This window comes from Rhincodon typus, chromosome 8, assembly GCF_021869965.1.
Source record: "Rhincodon typus isolate 14 chromosome 8, sRhiTyp1.1, whole genome shotgun sequence".
NCBI lineage: Eukaryota > Metazoa > Chordata > Chondrichthyes > Orectolobiformes > Rhincodontidae > Rhincodon > Rhincodon typus.
In genome coordinates this window covers 28,369,419-28,384,264 of record NC_063339.1, presented here as the reverse complement: position 1 = coordinate 28,384,264, position 14,846 = coordinate 28,369,419, and the positions used below count along the sequence as shown (strand labels likewise).

Sequence of the window (14,846 nt, the reverse complement as noted above, 5' to 3'; positions counted from 1 at the left end):
ACTGTTGATGACACCTTCCATCACTTTACTGATGATCGAGAGGAGACTGATGTGGTGGTAATTGGCCGGGTTGGATTTGTCCTGCTTTTTGTGTACAGGACATACTTGGGCAATTTTCCACGTTGACAGGTAGACACCAGTGTTGTAACTGTACTGGAACAGCTTGGCTAAGGGAGCGGCAAGTTCTGGAGCACAAGTCTTCAGTACTATTGCCGGAATGTTGTCAGGCCCTTTGCAGTATCCAGTGTCTCCAACCGTTTCTTGATATCACGTGGAGTGAATCGAATTGGCTGAAAACTGGTATCTGTAATGCTGGGGACCACTGGAGGAGGCCGAGATGAATCGGCCACTCGGCACTTCTTGCTGCAGATTGCTGCGAGTGCTTCAGCCTTATCTTTTGCACTGATGTGCTGGGCCCTTCCATCATTGAGGATGGGCATATTTGTGGAGCCTCCTCCTCCAGTGAGCTGTTTAATTGTCCACCACCATTCACGACTGAATGTGGCAGGACTGCAGAGCTTAGATCTGTTCTGTTGTTTGTGGGATCGCTTAGCTCTGTCTATCACTTGCTGCTTTCGCAGTTTGGCATGCAAGTAGTCCTGTTTGGTGGCTTCATCAGGTTGATACCTCATCTTCAGGTATGCCTGGTGCTGCTCCTGGCATGCCCTCCTGCACTCTTCATTGAACCAGGATTGATTCCCCCGACTTGATGGTAATGGTTGAGTGGGGGATATGCCGGGCCATGAGGTTACAGATTGTGTTGGGAGTACAATTCTACTGCTGTTGATGGCACACAGCGCCTCATGGATGACCAGTCTTGAGTTGCTAGATCTGTGCGAAATCTGTCCCATTTAGCATGGTGTTAGTGCCACACAACACGATGGAGGTTGTTCTTAATGCGAAGGCAGAACTTTGTCTCCACAAGGACTGTGCGATGGTCACTCTTACCGATTCTGTCATGGACAGATGCAACTGCAGCAGGCAGATTGGTGAGGATGAGGTCAAGTATGTTCTTCCCTCTTGTTGGTTCCCTTACCACCTGCTGCAGATCCAGACTAGCAGTTATGTCCTTTAGGACCCTCCCAGCTCGATCTGTAGTACTGCTGCCGAGCCACTCTTGGTAGTGGACGTTGAAATCCCCCACCCAGAGTACATTTTGTGCCCTTGCCATCCTCAGTGCTTCCTCCAAGTGTTGCTCAACATTGAGGAGTACTGATTCATCAGCTGTGGAAGGACGGTATGTGGTAATCAGCAGGAGGTTTCCTTGCCCATGTGCCAGCATGAAGCCTAACCATGTCTGTACAGGAGGTACCATGTATATGTATCTGTGTTGAGAGGCTGCTGCAGTATGTAGATGATGATCAGGGTTGATGGGTTATCTTCTTAAAACATCCTTATTCTTTCCTTTATCTCTGTGTCCAAAGTGTTCATGAAAATGAAGTGGTCAGTGATATCTGGGGCAGGGAGCAAACAGGGAGACAACACTTTTGGATTGTGATAGATTAGGGAACCAACGGGTCTGTCCCGGTAAAGAGCATGGGTCTATGTGTGATGGCATTTCCCTTTAAAGTGCCTCACATTGGTGGGACTTGCAGCCTCCTCCTTCACTGGTTGTGGTACCTATCCTGCCCGCTATGGGTGTGGTCAGAACTATTTTCTTCCGCATTGCCAGGTGTAGTCATACACTGTCCCAACCACCAACCCCTCACTTTAAGAAATGGTACTCCTGACCATGAAAATGTTCCATCCCCTTTCCAAAACAACCCAGCTCCCTGCACCCATGCACACCCTGCCCCCCGCTGAACCTCCTTTCCCCTTACTTTGTTTGGACAGACCCAATGAACTGACCATGGCCTACTGCCTTGAATGACCTAACTGGGTGGTCCCAGACACAAAGTACCCAGAGCCCTGACTGATGGCTATGCACCTCCAGCAACCCCATATTAGTTCTATTCCTGGACTGGCCACTATGGAGTCATTGGACTGACCATAACCCACTCCCCAGATTGCAGAAGCATAGATCCCCTTACTGAAAACCCCTTGCCCAGACACTTGATCCTGGCCAATCCCCTGTACTGGTATGGGAGGCTGCCCTAGTCTTACTGTGCTGGAAACCCCTGACTGACATGGATTTCAGTGAGGACGACTCCCCTAAGATATGGAGATAAGGCTGCCTGCTTGCTGCACATGCAGTGTGTTTGCTGCTTCAGCTGCTGGTACATGATACAGGTGTGAGAACTCTTATGCCTAAAACAGTCCTATCTCTGATTATGTCATCTTTCAGTTGACCAAACTCTCATAATTTAGCTGGATGTGACAATGCAGTCAAAAACTGGTCAATAGTCTTCCTCTCCTTGACATTGAATTCATACCGTTCATAAGTAATATTAATATGGGTTCAAAGTGTGTCTTCAAAGCCCTCAAAAGCTATTCAGTCTTTTTTTTTGCCTCCTTAGTGAGAACTGGCTGCAGAACAGCTTGTAGTACCCTTCTTCAACACTGACAGCACAGTTGCTATTCTTAATTGCTCAGGAGTTTTCATTAACTTTATAGCTATTTTACAGATTTGTCACTAACCGGAATAAAAGCCAAATCTGTCTTATCCCCCTTCATTCCTACAGCAACAGGGAATTGAAAATGCATAGCTATTTTTACTCACCTAATAATTCAAAGTTGCAGACTGCAGCCTTCTTTTCTTCTGCCTTGCTGTTTTATTCAATAGCTGGCTCTCTTAAAGGTCTGAAATTCACTCATTCTCTGATGGATTGTGCTTCATGTGATCTGTTTAATTCCTGCCATGGCACACAAAGGCACTTACAGTACAGGTTGAAATCACATGACTGCATTAGGGCAGCCAGTGCACTATTCCAACTGCACAATTGCATTCTTCCAAACACTCTCCATTCCAGATCTGGTCTCCTTATTTGGGGAGTTGGTCAAAGCATCATTTAGTCTGTTCATTCTGATGCCTATTGAGGTCCTTAAGTGTCCAACAAATGGCCACTGAAGGAGCTCATTCTGCCTCCTTTGCTATAGTATGTGCTGATGAGAACATAGTGGGAACCACAATCAGCCAAACACATTTCACTGCACAGGTGGGTAAGAAGGGAGACTACATTGCTTGAGGAGTCCGTTGTGCGCATCAAGGGCATCTCAAAAAATGGATTCCCCCTTTGTGCCTTGCTCTCGTCAGCCTCTAAAACCTGCCACCCCTCGGACTCTTCCCCCTTGCTACAGTTTCCTAACCCTGCCTGAGCAAAATGCCTGACTTAGCTTCAAGTTCAGTGTTCATGTTTCTTTTGTAATAGCAGTATGTGCTACATCAAGGCTCGTCCAGGATCAGCTCACTGTATTAAGCATTTTATTTGACATTTACAGCTACCGTCTGGCATATTCCTGATATTCTTCTGAAGCAATAATTTGACAGATTCCAGTTTCTGTCAAATCTGGAAGGTGTGATTTTTTTTATTATCACAGTCATTGTCAGAATTTAAAATTAAATAACATTTAAATGAGTTTAATTAATTTAGATAAAATATTTAAATGTTATCTTCCGACTAATGGAGATCTTATTTGTTATCTCACTCATTCAATTTTAGATTTCATACTGTTAATCCCACTTGTGGAAGTTAAACGGTTCCAGTTCAATATAAATTTAAGCTGAACTTCCAAATCATTATACTTAATAAGGTTCTTTCATGTTCTTCATAATTCATTTGTTGAGGATCATTAATTATTTTTGATATACAATCAATATACTTTGGTGTTTAAAGATAATTTTCAAGAGCCTTTCTTTCACAGAGTAAAAGGTGCAAAGTGCTTCCATTAACCTCGCTACATGCAGCGTTCTTCGACGCAGCCTGATATTTGTCCTAAATGTCTCAGCAGTTGCTACTTTCTAATGGAAAGTGCAACTGACCAAGAACATCCAAACAAGAGCCTGAGATTGAAGTCTACTGGGCATCCAACTCAAAATTGCTGTCTCAGCAGGAATTAAAACCTGCACTTTAGCAAAGTTTCATCAAACAGAAATTGCAGTAGAATTGCCGGGGAGGAAAGAAAAGCCAGCAGCCTGTTTCCATACTTCTTTAATAGTATGACAATAGTTCGAAAAACATGAGCTTTGTATTTCTTTAGTTTACAAAACCAAATGCCACAATTACAGTACATAATCCTCAGAACTTTTGTACTGGATAAACACCAAAACATCGATCCACTGTTCTATTGTTTTACTCAATAAAGCCAGACTGACTCAGTGACTTTGGAGCAATTAGACTATTGCAAAAGTGCACTAAAGCAGAAATGCCCTAGCCACAAGTAACATTAAAAGTTATAAGCACCGCCATTGCAGCAGAAAACACTAGAAAGTTAAATATAATTAAGACTCTTAACGTCATGCATTTGTTTATAAGCAACACAAAAACACGGCTAATACAATAATTATTACTTGGTTCTCCTTACTATAGTGATCGACACAAGTGATTGCAGTATTCTAATCATTTGGAAACAGCATGGGAGGAGGACTGTCTCAGTGCTGTGTGTTTCTAAAATCATGATGCTGACAAATGGGACAACAACTCTCCAAGACAAGTCTGATTAATTTGAAGAATACAGAAAAGCTTCTGCTCCAGATGCCCTTTCTTGTGCCAACAGTTTCTCTTCACATTGCTCTTACTCAGTCTTTCGTTTTGCTCCTGGTATTTTAGCTTGAATCCTGAATAAAAGACAATAAAAAGGTAGGGGGAAGAGAATTATATAATTTAAAAGTAATCAAATTGCTACAGTCATGTGATTTCAGAAGAGTAAGTGCAGTGACACAAGATGGTTTCCTAAAAGGCTCTCACATTGGTTTTAGTTAATTCATAACCCAACTCCATGTTTATAGCAAAATGATTAATACAAAACACTAGAAACATTTTGCAAGTCAGGTGGAAGAGTTTCTTCAGAGAGGGAAATCAAATTAATGTTTCAGGTTGACAGGCTTTCATCAGGACTCAGTTGCTTCTCATTTTCTCTCCATGTAGATCCTGCTGGAGCTGCTGATACTTCCACCATTTCTTGCTTTTATTGCCGATTTCCAGCATCGGTAGCATTTTTCCCCAACTTATACTACCATCATTATTTTTATCAGCACTTCAAAGTGCTTTGCATGCAAACAAAGGAAGCAGTATAAATGCAGCCAGATGTAGCTGAGGTCAATCTTTAGAAATGAAAGGGAAAATTATATATCTTGGAAGAAAACAGTGTGCGCTGAATTATGCAGTCTTCTCCAGATGTTTGCAGATTTTGGAGGGATTGATAGGGGTGTGAAGGGTGGGGGGGTGGTCTGTGAAACTCCATTCATGCCTTTCCTGTAGCTTTCCTGTTCACCCTGACCTGGCCATGATTTAATAGATGGAGAGTGAGGCCTTGTATGGGCCTCAGGCTCTTACGCTAATGAGGATCTGTAATTCCCAGCCTGTGCAGCATGACTTTTCTCTTAAACTCAACTGATTCTTTAAAAACTATTTTTACAGTTCTTTTCCCCATTTATACTGCTGATTCACGCTGCTTATTGTCTCTGTAACACTTAGTGACTTTTTCTGCCTTTATTCATTCGATGGAAGTATTCCTGGCAAAGCCAGAATTTGTAATCCGTCCCTTATTCCCCTGGAGAGCTGTTGAGAAGCAACCACATTGCTGAGGGTTTGGACTCATACGTTGGCCAGACCAAGTGAGGAGGTAGATTTCCTTCCCTAAAGGAAGTGAGACTGAGTGGTTTTTATGACATTGATAATTTCATTATTACTGTAATTGTGGCTGGCTCCCAGTTCCAGATTTTATTGTCCCGTTCTGCAGCCCATTGTCTTTGTGAATGCAAGCTTCTTCTAAAGTTCTTCCTTGGTTGCCATTCAAGACTTGTTTTACGTCAGTACAGACTTAAGCATTACTGTTTTACAGGGAAGCTCATTTTGGGCAACAGGACTACCTGGCCCACATTTTTATGCCATTTACTGTGAAAGGTAAAGCATTAAAATTTATCATTTGATTTAATATGCAGTTGTAACAGATTTATCATTCTTCTTTGGGAGAAAAAGAGGAATATATATCCTTTGAAATACACATGCAATTAACGATAAGGATAGATTTCCTAAGGCCTTGCCACTGGTAACGTACTCAGCCTGTTACAAAGCTGAACTCACAACAGAGCTACCTCATCACAAATCTAATTTACATTAAATAGACAATGTCTGACTTTTCTAACTGTACTGCAGTAACTCCTGTGGGAAAGTGAATCAAATAAAACTTCTTTCATTCAACATGTAACTTTGCTTGAATATCTGCGGAAAGGAATTCATACATGATGCACAAAAGAAATACAAGAGTATAATGCGGGGGAATGCACTCCCAACAATAGGGTAACAAGTCAATCCAGAAGCTCTGCTTCCTTAAAAGAACAGCATTCTCAACATTGTGATGGAGCTAATGGAATTATTAAGAGTATTTGTTTCATTAAACATCTCTCCTTAAAATCAGATCGTTAAAGATCGCATAACTATTTGAATACAAGTGTAGTTATGATTTCAGCAACATTTAATTTCTCTCAATACTACCCACTCAAATGGCACGCACAGGGTGTTGTGGGATTTGAGGAAGCTACCATTCTCCTGCCAATTCTCCAACAGTGACCGGTGAAGAACTAACTACAAAGTCAGGTACATTATGAACATCTTTGTTTTACCCAAGTGTCAACTAATGCACTACAGTTTAAGAATACATTTGAAGAAACATATATTGCAGCAGCATAATATCATGCCTGTTAAAAGCTTAAAGAAATTGAGAAGAATGAAAAAGGAGGATGCACCACATTTACAGTCACAAAAGATGTCACATGATTTTGGTAAGGGTTCTTTCAGCGCTGTGGCAGGGGTAGAAAGCTGACCGACATTCAAGCAATATATACAAATTTGGAAGGAGGCAACACTTTCAAAAGCCTTAGAGGAAAAATGATGTAAGAACAATGGAGATAGACTGTAGAGGCAGAGGAGTTGACATAATAGGGACGGGTAATAAATGCTGGCCTAGCTAAAGATGCCCACATTCCATGAGTCAATTAAAAAAAAATTGACAGCCTGGGTATGACAACGGCTTTTTCTTTTAAAATGAAGAAGAATCTGTGGAGACGAAATTGTTTGCAACATTAGTAGCATTGGGACAAATGTGAAGTGTGCCTAGAATATTTTCAAATCTACTGGAACTGTGATTTTATCTTCATTCACATTTTGATTTCTGTATGTGTTCATTAGTAAAAAGCTAATTTGGACATCCTGTTTCCTCAGTTTCTGCAAAGGGATTAGCTCCAATGTCAAACTTACTTTGCCACCACAGAATTAACATGGGTCCTCACCAGTCCCAAATACTGGTCGATTTGTGCCTGCATAGGTAACCATAAAACAATTATTAAAATAAATATAGTAACTACTATAAAACTAGATCTAATACACATAGATTCTTGTAGTTTATTCTGTATCTGAAAATTAATAAGGGATTTACCTGGTATTTCTCATATACAACAGGCAAGGTAAACATAGAAACGACAGCTGGAAAAGAACATCAACATATTAATTTGTGCCGAGACAGTGATATAGCCAATTTTACACAATTCCTCCTAGAGATTAGACAGCATCAAAATTTTTGTTAAAACTTAAAAGTCAAAGATTAGAATTGAGAGAATGAGAAAACAGATAGATATGATTCCTGTCTTTAACATGCTAAAGTTACTGTAAGAGGAATACAAACTGTAATTATAGAAATGAATAACAGGAGTGCAAGACAGGCAAATCTGAAATCATACCTCAAACTAGAAAAAATTCCGTCAGGATCAGTTGATTTTATCTCAATTAAAAAGAAACTAAGCAAATTCAGTTGGTTATAATTGGTGTTGAGAATTCCCCAAAGTCAACATGTATAAATGCAAACATAATCACTAAAGTACAAGGGGTGATGTTCTGATCCACTGTCTGTAGTACATTTGTCCATTTTGGTTGGGATAATAGGAAGAATAGAAGGAGCAGCAGAGGCTCATTTTTGTCGCAATGGCCACAAGTCTGCTTTCTTCTCAGTACCGATGGCCTTACTTTGGTAAGGAGACAAAATCTGAATATGGCATGAGAGGTGTGATTCTATCATGGTCCTATATAATTGCTGTTCGGTTATTCTTTACTATTAAGGTGGAATTAATGCATGGTGTGCCAATCCAGACAGGTTACAAACCCTGACCCTTCACCTTTCTTTTGTAAACAACTCTCTGCGCCTTCTTCCTACATTCCTTGAACCTCTTCCCATCACCCTTGACCACCCATTATGGACGTGAACATGCCATCTCTCCTTCCCAGGGTTATCTCTGTCACCATTGAGATTCCTCCTCTGATCCAACCCCTTCCTACGTTATCCTTAGAGATGTCATTTGATTCCATGATATGCCCTATGATACCTTTAAATATCACAACCTCAGACTGGGCCTAAACCCCTCCTAAATCAAACTTCCCCTCATGACTGTGAACATTCTCTTTTACAGCCACCACTTTGAGTTTGACTCACTGCATCCAACTGTGGACAGTAGTGACACTGTCCTTAGGCCCCTCATTTTGTTTATCTTTACTGATTGCCCCCACAGTTCATGACCACACCCAAAACACCAGGCCCAACACACTGCACACTTCCGCTTGATCCCATGTGCTGTTTCAACCAAAAGCCTTGTTCAGTCTTCCACATTCCTGCCCATTGGGCAGATGCAGCATGGATTTCATGAAAGGCAGGTCATGTGTAACTAATTCACTGGAATTCTTTGAGGACATTACAAGTGTGGTGGACAATGGGGAACCGATGGTTGTGAAGGATCTGGATTTCCAGAAGACATTCAACAAAGTGCTGCACAAAGGCTGCTGCATACAATAAAGGTGCATGGCATTACGGGCAATGTACTAGCATGGATAGAAGATTCGTTAACTAACAGACTGGGATAAGTGGGTGTTTTTCTGGTTGGTAATCAGTAGCTAGTGATGTACCGCAGCGATCAGTGCTGGGACCACAATTGTTTACAATTTACATAGATGATTTACAGTTGGAGACCAAGTGTAGTGTGTCAAGTTCCCTGAAATGAGTGGTCGAGCAAAGTATGCAGAGGACACAGAGTGTTTAGAGGGTTATAGATTGGTTAAGTGAGTGGGCAAGTGTCTGGCAGATGGAGCACAATGTTGGTAAATGTAAGGTCATTTATTTTGGTAGGAATAACAGCAAAACTTACTTAAACGGTGAAAAATTGCAGCATGCTGCTGTGCAGGGGTACCTGGGTGTCCTTGTGAGTGAATTGCAGGTTGGTTTCTGGATTGCAACAATTAAGAAGGCAAATGGAATATTATCCTTCACTGCCAAAGGGATTGAATTTAAAACCAGAGAGGTTATGTTGCAGCTGTACAGGGTGCTGGTCAGGCCACATCTGGAGTACTGTGTACAGTTTTGGTCTTCTTACTTGAGAAGGGATGTACTGGCACTGGAAGGGGTGCAGAGGAAGTTCACTATTTTGATTTGGCTAACAAAGGGGTTGATTTATGAGGAGATACTGAGTAGACTGGGATTATATTCATTAGAATTTAGAAGAATGAGGGGAATCTTATAGAAACATATAAAATTATGAAAGGAATAGATAAGACAGATGCAGGGAGGTTGTTTCCACTGGCCGGTGCAACTATACTTATAGGGCACAGCCTCAAAATAAGGGGGAGCAGATTTAGCTGAAGAGGAACTCCTTCACCCAAAGGGTTGTGAATCTGTGGAATTCTCTGCTCATGTGAAGCAGCTGAGGCTGCATTGTTGAATATTTTTCAGGCAAAGATAGATAGATTTTTGAACAGTAAAGGAATTAAGAGTTACAATGAGCGGGTGGGAAAGTGGAGCTTAGTCCACGAACAGATCAGCCATGAGCAGGCTTGACTGGCCAGATGGTCTACTCCTGCTCCTATTTTTTATGTTCTTATGCCCAAAAGTCCCAAACATGCCTCACCCCTCACTTTCCCTTGCCAGTCCTGACTATCCAGTCAAGGTGTCATTTTCTTTCTCCCCATCTCTTATGCTGCAGAGTTCCACATGAACACACGTTTACCTCAGACACAGTTACTCAAAGCAGACTGGTGCATATCTCATTTAAATAAAGAAAAATTGGGTGTCACATGATTACTGTGAACTGTTAACTTAATGGATGTAGGACTTAATTTCACAAAGGTCTCGATCATGAGGAATAGTGCTATGCAAATGTATTACACAGGACAGTGTCATAATGCTCCACCTGCTATTGGCATGATTTTGAATTAGCTTTTCAGTCTGAAGCCACCATTGTCAGTTTTGAATTTCAGGTCCCACTTAATTAACTCACTACACCTGCCATGTTTGCAGCTTCTAATGAAGGTAATGAAGGATAACTTTGCTTTCCTAATTGCTGCATGTTTACTCCTGTGACTCATGCAATAGGGACTGAACAAGGCTTCTGTACACATTTTCCAGTCTCTCACGATTTAAAAAAAAGCAACCTGCTTTTCTATTTGTCTTATCAGAGTGGATAATCCCCTTGGAAGTTTATTCCTAATTGATTGGACAAAGCGAACTACTGATGAGATACAAAGGGTAAATGCTGGATAGGACTGGGTGCTGCTGCTGCGTTTTTGATTGGATACTACATCAATCCTATTTGGTCACGTGCCCAAGTGCTGGTAGATGTGAATAAGACCAAGAAGCCAATTCAATAATGGACATGGAGAAGAATTCAAAATTGGTCCCACTGACATCTGCTCTGGGCGTTCAAAAGCTTAGTTTCCAGAGCACGCAACTGTGCCGAGGGCTTTCTTGGTGTAGTATAGAATAAGGTTACACCGAGACAAGGAACAAAATGCGTGTGGGCTGAATTAGCGTAGAGATCAATGTTGGTAAAGGGTATTCTGCAAACCTTTTGAATAGAGCATTATATTCAAAGTTTTATTAATGAGACCCTATTGCTGGTTCAACTCCTCTTGTTTTGCTGAGCTCATAGTTACATGTGGGTAGATCAATCACTCCACAACTTTTCTTCATTACCCATTATGTTCCTGGAATATTTACACCTAATTTAAGAAGGTGCTAATATGCAGCAACAGCCTAACTTTTCAAAGTCACTTTAGCACTGGTGCACAAATATCAGTTTGAAACATTTAGGATTAAGTTGGATAGCTACATTAAGGCTGACACAGACATGCATTGCTACTTTGCTCACAAACTTGGAAAATACACAGCAGTAAAACTGATCAATTTTTTCTGAGTTCTGTGTTAGAACATAATTACCCATAATCATCAAGGTCAAGCCATTGAAGATAGCTCCAACATAGGTCAACAGCCACATCAGCACTGCAAACTAAACCAAAACAGTTAAACATGAAATTCACAAATAGAGACTCACTGTTTTGATGTTACATATTTCAATTTAAAACAGATGAACAACCCAAATGGTATCCAAGTATATCAAAAATTAATTGTAAAGTGGGAAGCAATCTATAGAGAATAAGCAAATTCCATCCTTTTGATAGATATTAAAAATTGTACAACTAGAGTTATTTTCTTTCTTTGCAGTGCTGTAAGAGATTTGCCAATATTTTCTGTTAAATGTTTGAAAAATTTAAAAATGCAATATTGCTGCCAATATCCTGGGGATTACCAACGGTTGGAAACTGAACTGGATCAGTCGTATAAATTTTGCAGCTGCTGGAAGAGCAGATCAGAGATAGAGAATTCTGCTGTGAGTAATTCACCTTCTGTCTCCCTGTATCCTCTCATTCCCTAAACACTTGCTGTGTGAAAAAAGTTTTTTTCTCACATAACCCTTGCTTTGCTTACACGTAATTTTAAATCTATGCCTGTTGAAACTTGCCCCTGGACCCTCGCTTTTAATCAATCCTCCTAATGTGCTTTAATTAGCTTTTGTTTAAAATAGACAAAAAAGAGAGAAGGATGGAATAGGCATTATTTTTATTTCCTCCCGATGTCTTAGTGTCAATTAGTTTAAATATCACATTACAAGGTAATATGCTTATAGAATTTCTCATGGGGTAAAAAGTAAAAGTTGTATTTTTAATGTAATATTTTGTTTGCTCAGTCATTAAGGGTAAATGGATTGTAGCAAATAAAATATGTTGTACAATCAAGGAGGATTCTGTCCAAATCCATCGAAAAAATGCAGTAAAAATCAATCAAAAGGATGTGTGATACGGCCCAACCAGACAGACAGTGTATGTCAAATTCTGCGTCTGTCCAGGATTGTGAAAACATTGGTTGAAGTGGATGATTCCTGGTACAGATTGCACTTCAATGAAGGGTTTTTTTTTCTCCAAAGAATTTTACAAGTATAAACAACCAGTTTGTTCTATGATGGGCTGTTCAGCTTTATTAGGAATTTTGCACGATGAATACAAGTGGAAAACAAAGCTCAGAATTGTAGGTGCTGCAGGAAACACCATTGTGATTTTTGAGAGTAAGTTTTTCAATTTATCCTCCTTGATACCGCACTGTATTTTCTATATAATTGGATGTATTTTTTAGGCTTCAGAACAACTCATTTAAAATTTGAAATTCTGTCATAGTTCTATCTCCTTAAATATCCAGTGCACAATGTGCAGGAAGGACAGCTTGAAGTTTAAATTTTCAAAATTTTCAAAAAAATATATATACTATTAGTTCACATTTCCATTAGGCACCAATAATGACTTATTTCCGTTGGTATACGTTTAGTTCTAAGGTGCTTCAACCATAAACTTGTAATTATGCCCCACAGAAAAGTACACTTGTATCTATTTGGTTTGCCTCGCTAACTCAATTGTGACTTTTCACAAGAATTTCTGATAAAGTATCATTGGCCTGAAACATTCGTCAGAATTTTCAAAATCCCTGCAGTGGTGGCTGGGAGGGAGGGGCCTGGAAAATAGAAAGGGTCAGGATGGTTCCCTGACACAGTGCAGGCAGTCAATCAGGGACTTTACTTTGACTGATTCCTCAGGTCCATAAAGAGGAGGCTGCCAGCAGGGAAGGCTCAACACTTAGTCCCAAAGGGTTATGTGGAGGTGCCTGTCTGCTTGGTGCTTCTGGTTTTTATTTTTTGAAAACTTCTAGCAAATCTGCTCTTAGCCTTCCACATGATTCCGCACCTTTCCTGGTGAGGTTGTGAGGGCTCCAGGTTTAATTGCCCATTGACTGGATGAGGAACAGAAGCAGTGGGAGCCTGCCCACTGTCCTTAACTGGATGGTAGACCTGGAGGCAGCCAATTAGATGGTTGCCCCTGGGTAAGTTGTTGAACTGGTGCAACTGCTGGCATGTTCATGCTCAAGGACCCCTTTTTCATCCTGAATACAGCATCTTGCAAGCCAGTGGTAAAATTCTGTTAGACATTCTGAGTATTTTCAGCAATTTTGTTTTTGTTTCAGCTTTTCAGCATTTGCAGTATTTTGATTTTGCCACTCAACCACTGAACTAGATTCAGACCTCTGTATTAGACAGTGTCAAAAATAATGTTAACTGCCCATGAACAAGTCTACTTATTCTCTGCTATGAATAATGTCTGACATATTGTCTTTTCAAATCAAACAAGCATTCAAATTCACATCCCGTAACATTGTATGCCCTGGTTAAACAATTGCAGGTAACTTTAATGGCAAGGTCTAATTTTGGTTCATAGACTTATCAATAGAAGTAGTGGACATGTATTACAACACAGATCAAATTAATGCCTGGCTCTCCACTATAATGCTGTTCTTGTTTAAGAGAAGGCACCAAAATAGGGAACGTGATAAATGGCAACATTACATTTAGGTACTTTGTATAATAAGAGTCAGTCAGATATATTCAAAATATGAACTGTACAAAAAAAATTCTACTCTAAGAAGAGGATAAAGACAGCAAGGTTTGCTCACTGATTGGTGAAGCAGTGGAAAACATTCCTGTTCATTTATGTTGACAGAAGGAGAGAAACAAGATTAAATAATGAACAGATTTCAAAAGCATTTTGTGGTAAGAAGAGATGAAATAATCAAAGAAAATTAAAATTTTATCTAGGGAGCAAGAAATAAAATCTGTTTACAATATTGTCATAATCCTGCACATTTCAGGTGAACACAGCAAGTATTGGTGCACTGTGTGATAATTATTTTGTGACCAGATTATGCAATATATATATTCATTGGTTGAGTCCAGACTCCATGGTTAAGTCGGCAATACAACAGGTATTTAGGGAACACAAGGAATATAGCTGTGGGAGTAACAAAAGAAGAATCACAGCGGATTCTTCAATGGCAAAGGAAGGCAGTATTAACCTTCTTAACAAACTAAATGCCGGGTGAAAATTCAATTGACAGTACTTAACATTGAACAATAAGAGAAAATGACTTCGATGCTCTTACTTTCAGAGAATCCACAAGGTCTTGCACAAGAAACAGTCGTCGCAGCTCTTTGACAATACTGTTTACGTACACCAGTGCAGAATCAGCATACTTTTGAATCTGCTCTTCAGAGAGGGTGGCATCCATATCCAAATAAGCTCTGCCAATACAAAACAATTCATTTTACACAGAGAAAAAGGCAATAAATGTTGATGAAGGTTGAGCTGCTTTTCCAGAAGATACAATGAAATATAATTAATACATATTGAGCAAATTATTGGAGCTGTGGGCCAACAAGTCCCCGGGTGCAGAAAGGCTTCTTCCCCAGATCTTAAATGAAGTGGCTCTGGTTTTAATTTTCCAAAATTATCTTGATCTGGGAAAGGGTTCCATAGATTAGAAAATACTGAATCAAA

At 40.1% G+C, this 14,846-nt stretch overlaps 1 protein-coding gene across 6 annotated transcripts in view; it reads right to left on the bottom strand.

Annotated features, from left to right (window-relative positions):
- Positions 1–4,072: 4,072 nt before the first annotated feature.
- Positions 4,073–14,846, bottom strand: part of rtn1a (reticulon 1a) — a 174,559-nt gene continuing 163,785 nt past the window's right edge. For all 6 annotated transcript variants that reach the window (XM_020529168.2, XM_048600249.1, XM_048600250.1 and 3 more), the window contains 5 exons: positions 14,452–14,590; positions 11,350–11,419; positions 7,534–7,580; positions 7,356–7,414; positions 4,073–4,714 (listed from right to left, as the gene is read on the bottom strand). In XM_020529168.2, the coding sequence (XP_020384757.1) occupies positions 4,672–4,714; positions 7,356–7,414; positions 7,534–7,580; positions 11,350–11,419; positions 14,452–14,590 (358 nt within the window). In that variant the 3' untranslated portion in view covers positions 4,073–4,671. The remainder of the gene's footprint in view (positions 4,715–7,355; positions 7,415–7,533; positions 7,581–11,349; positions 11,420–14,451; positions 14,591–14,846) is intronic.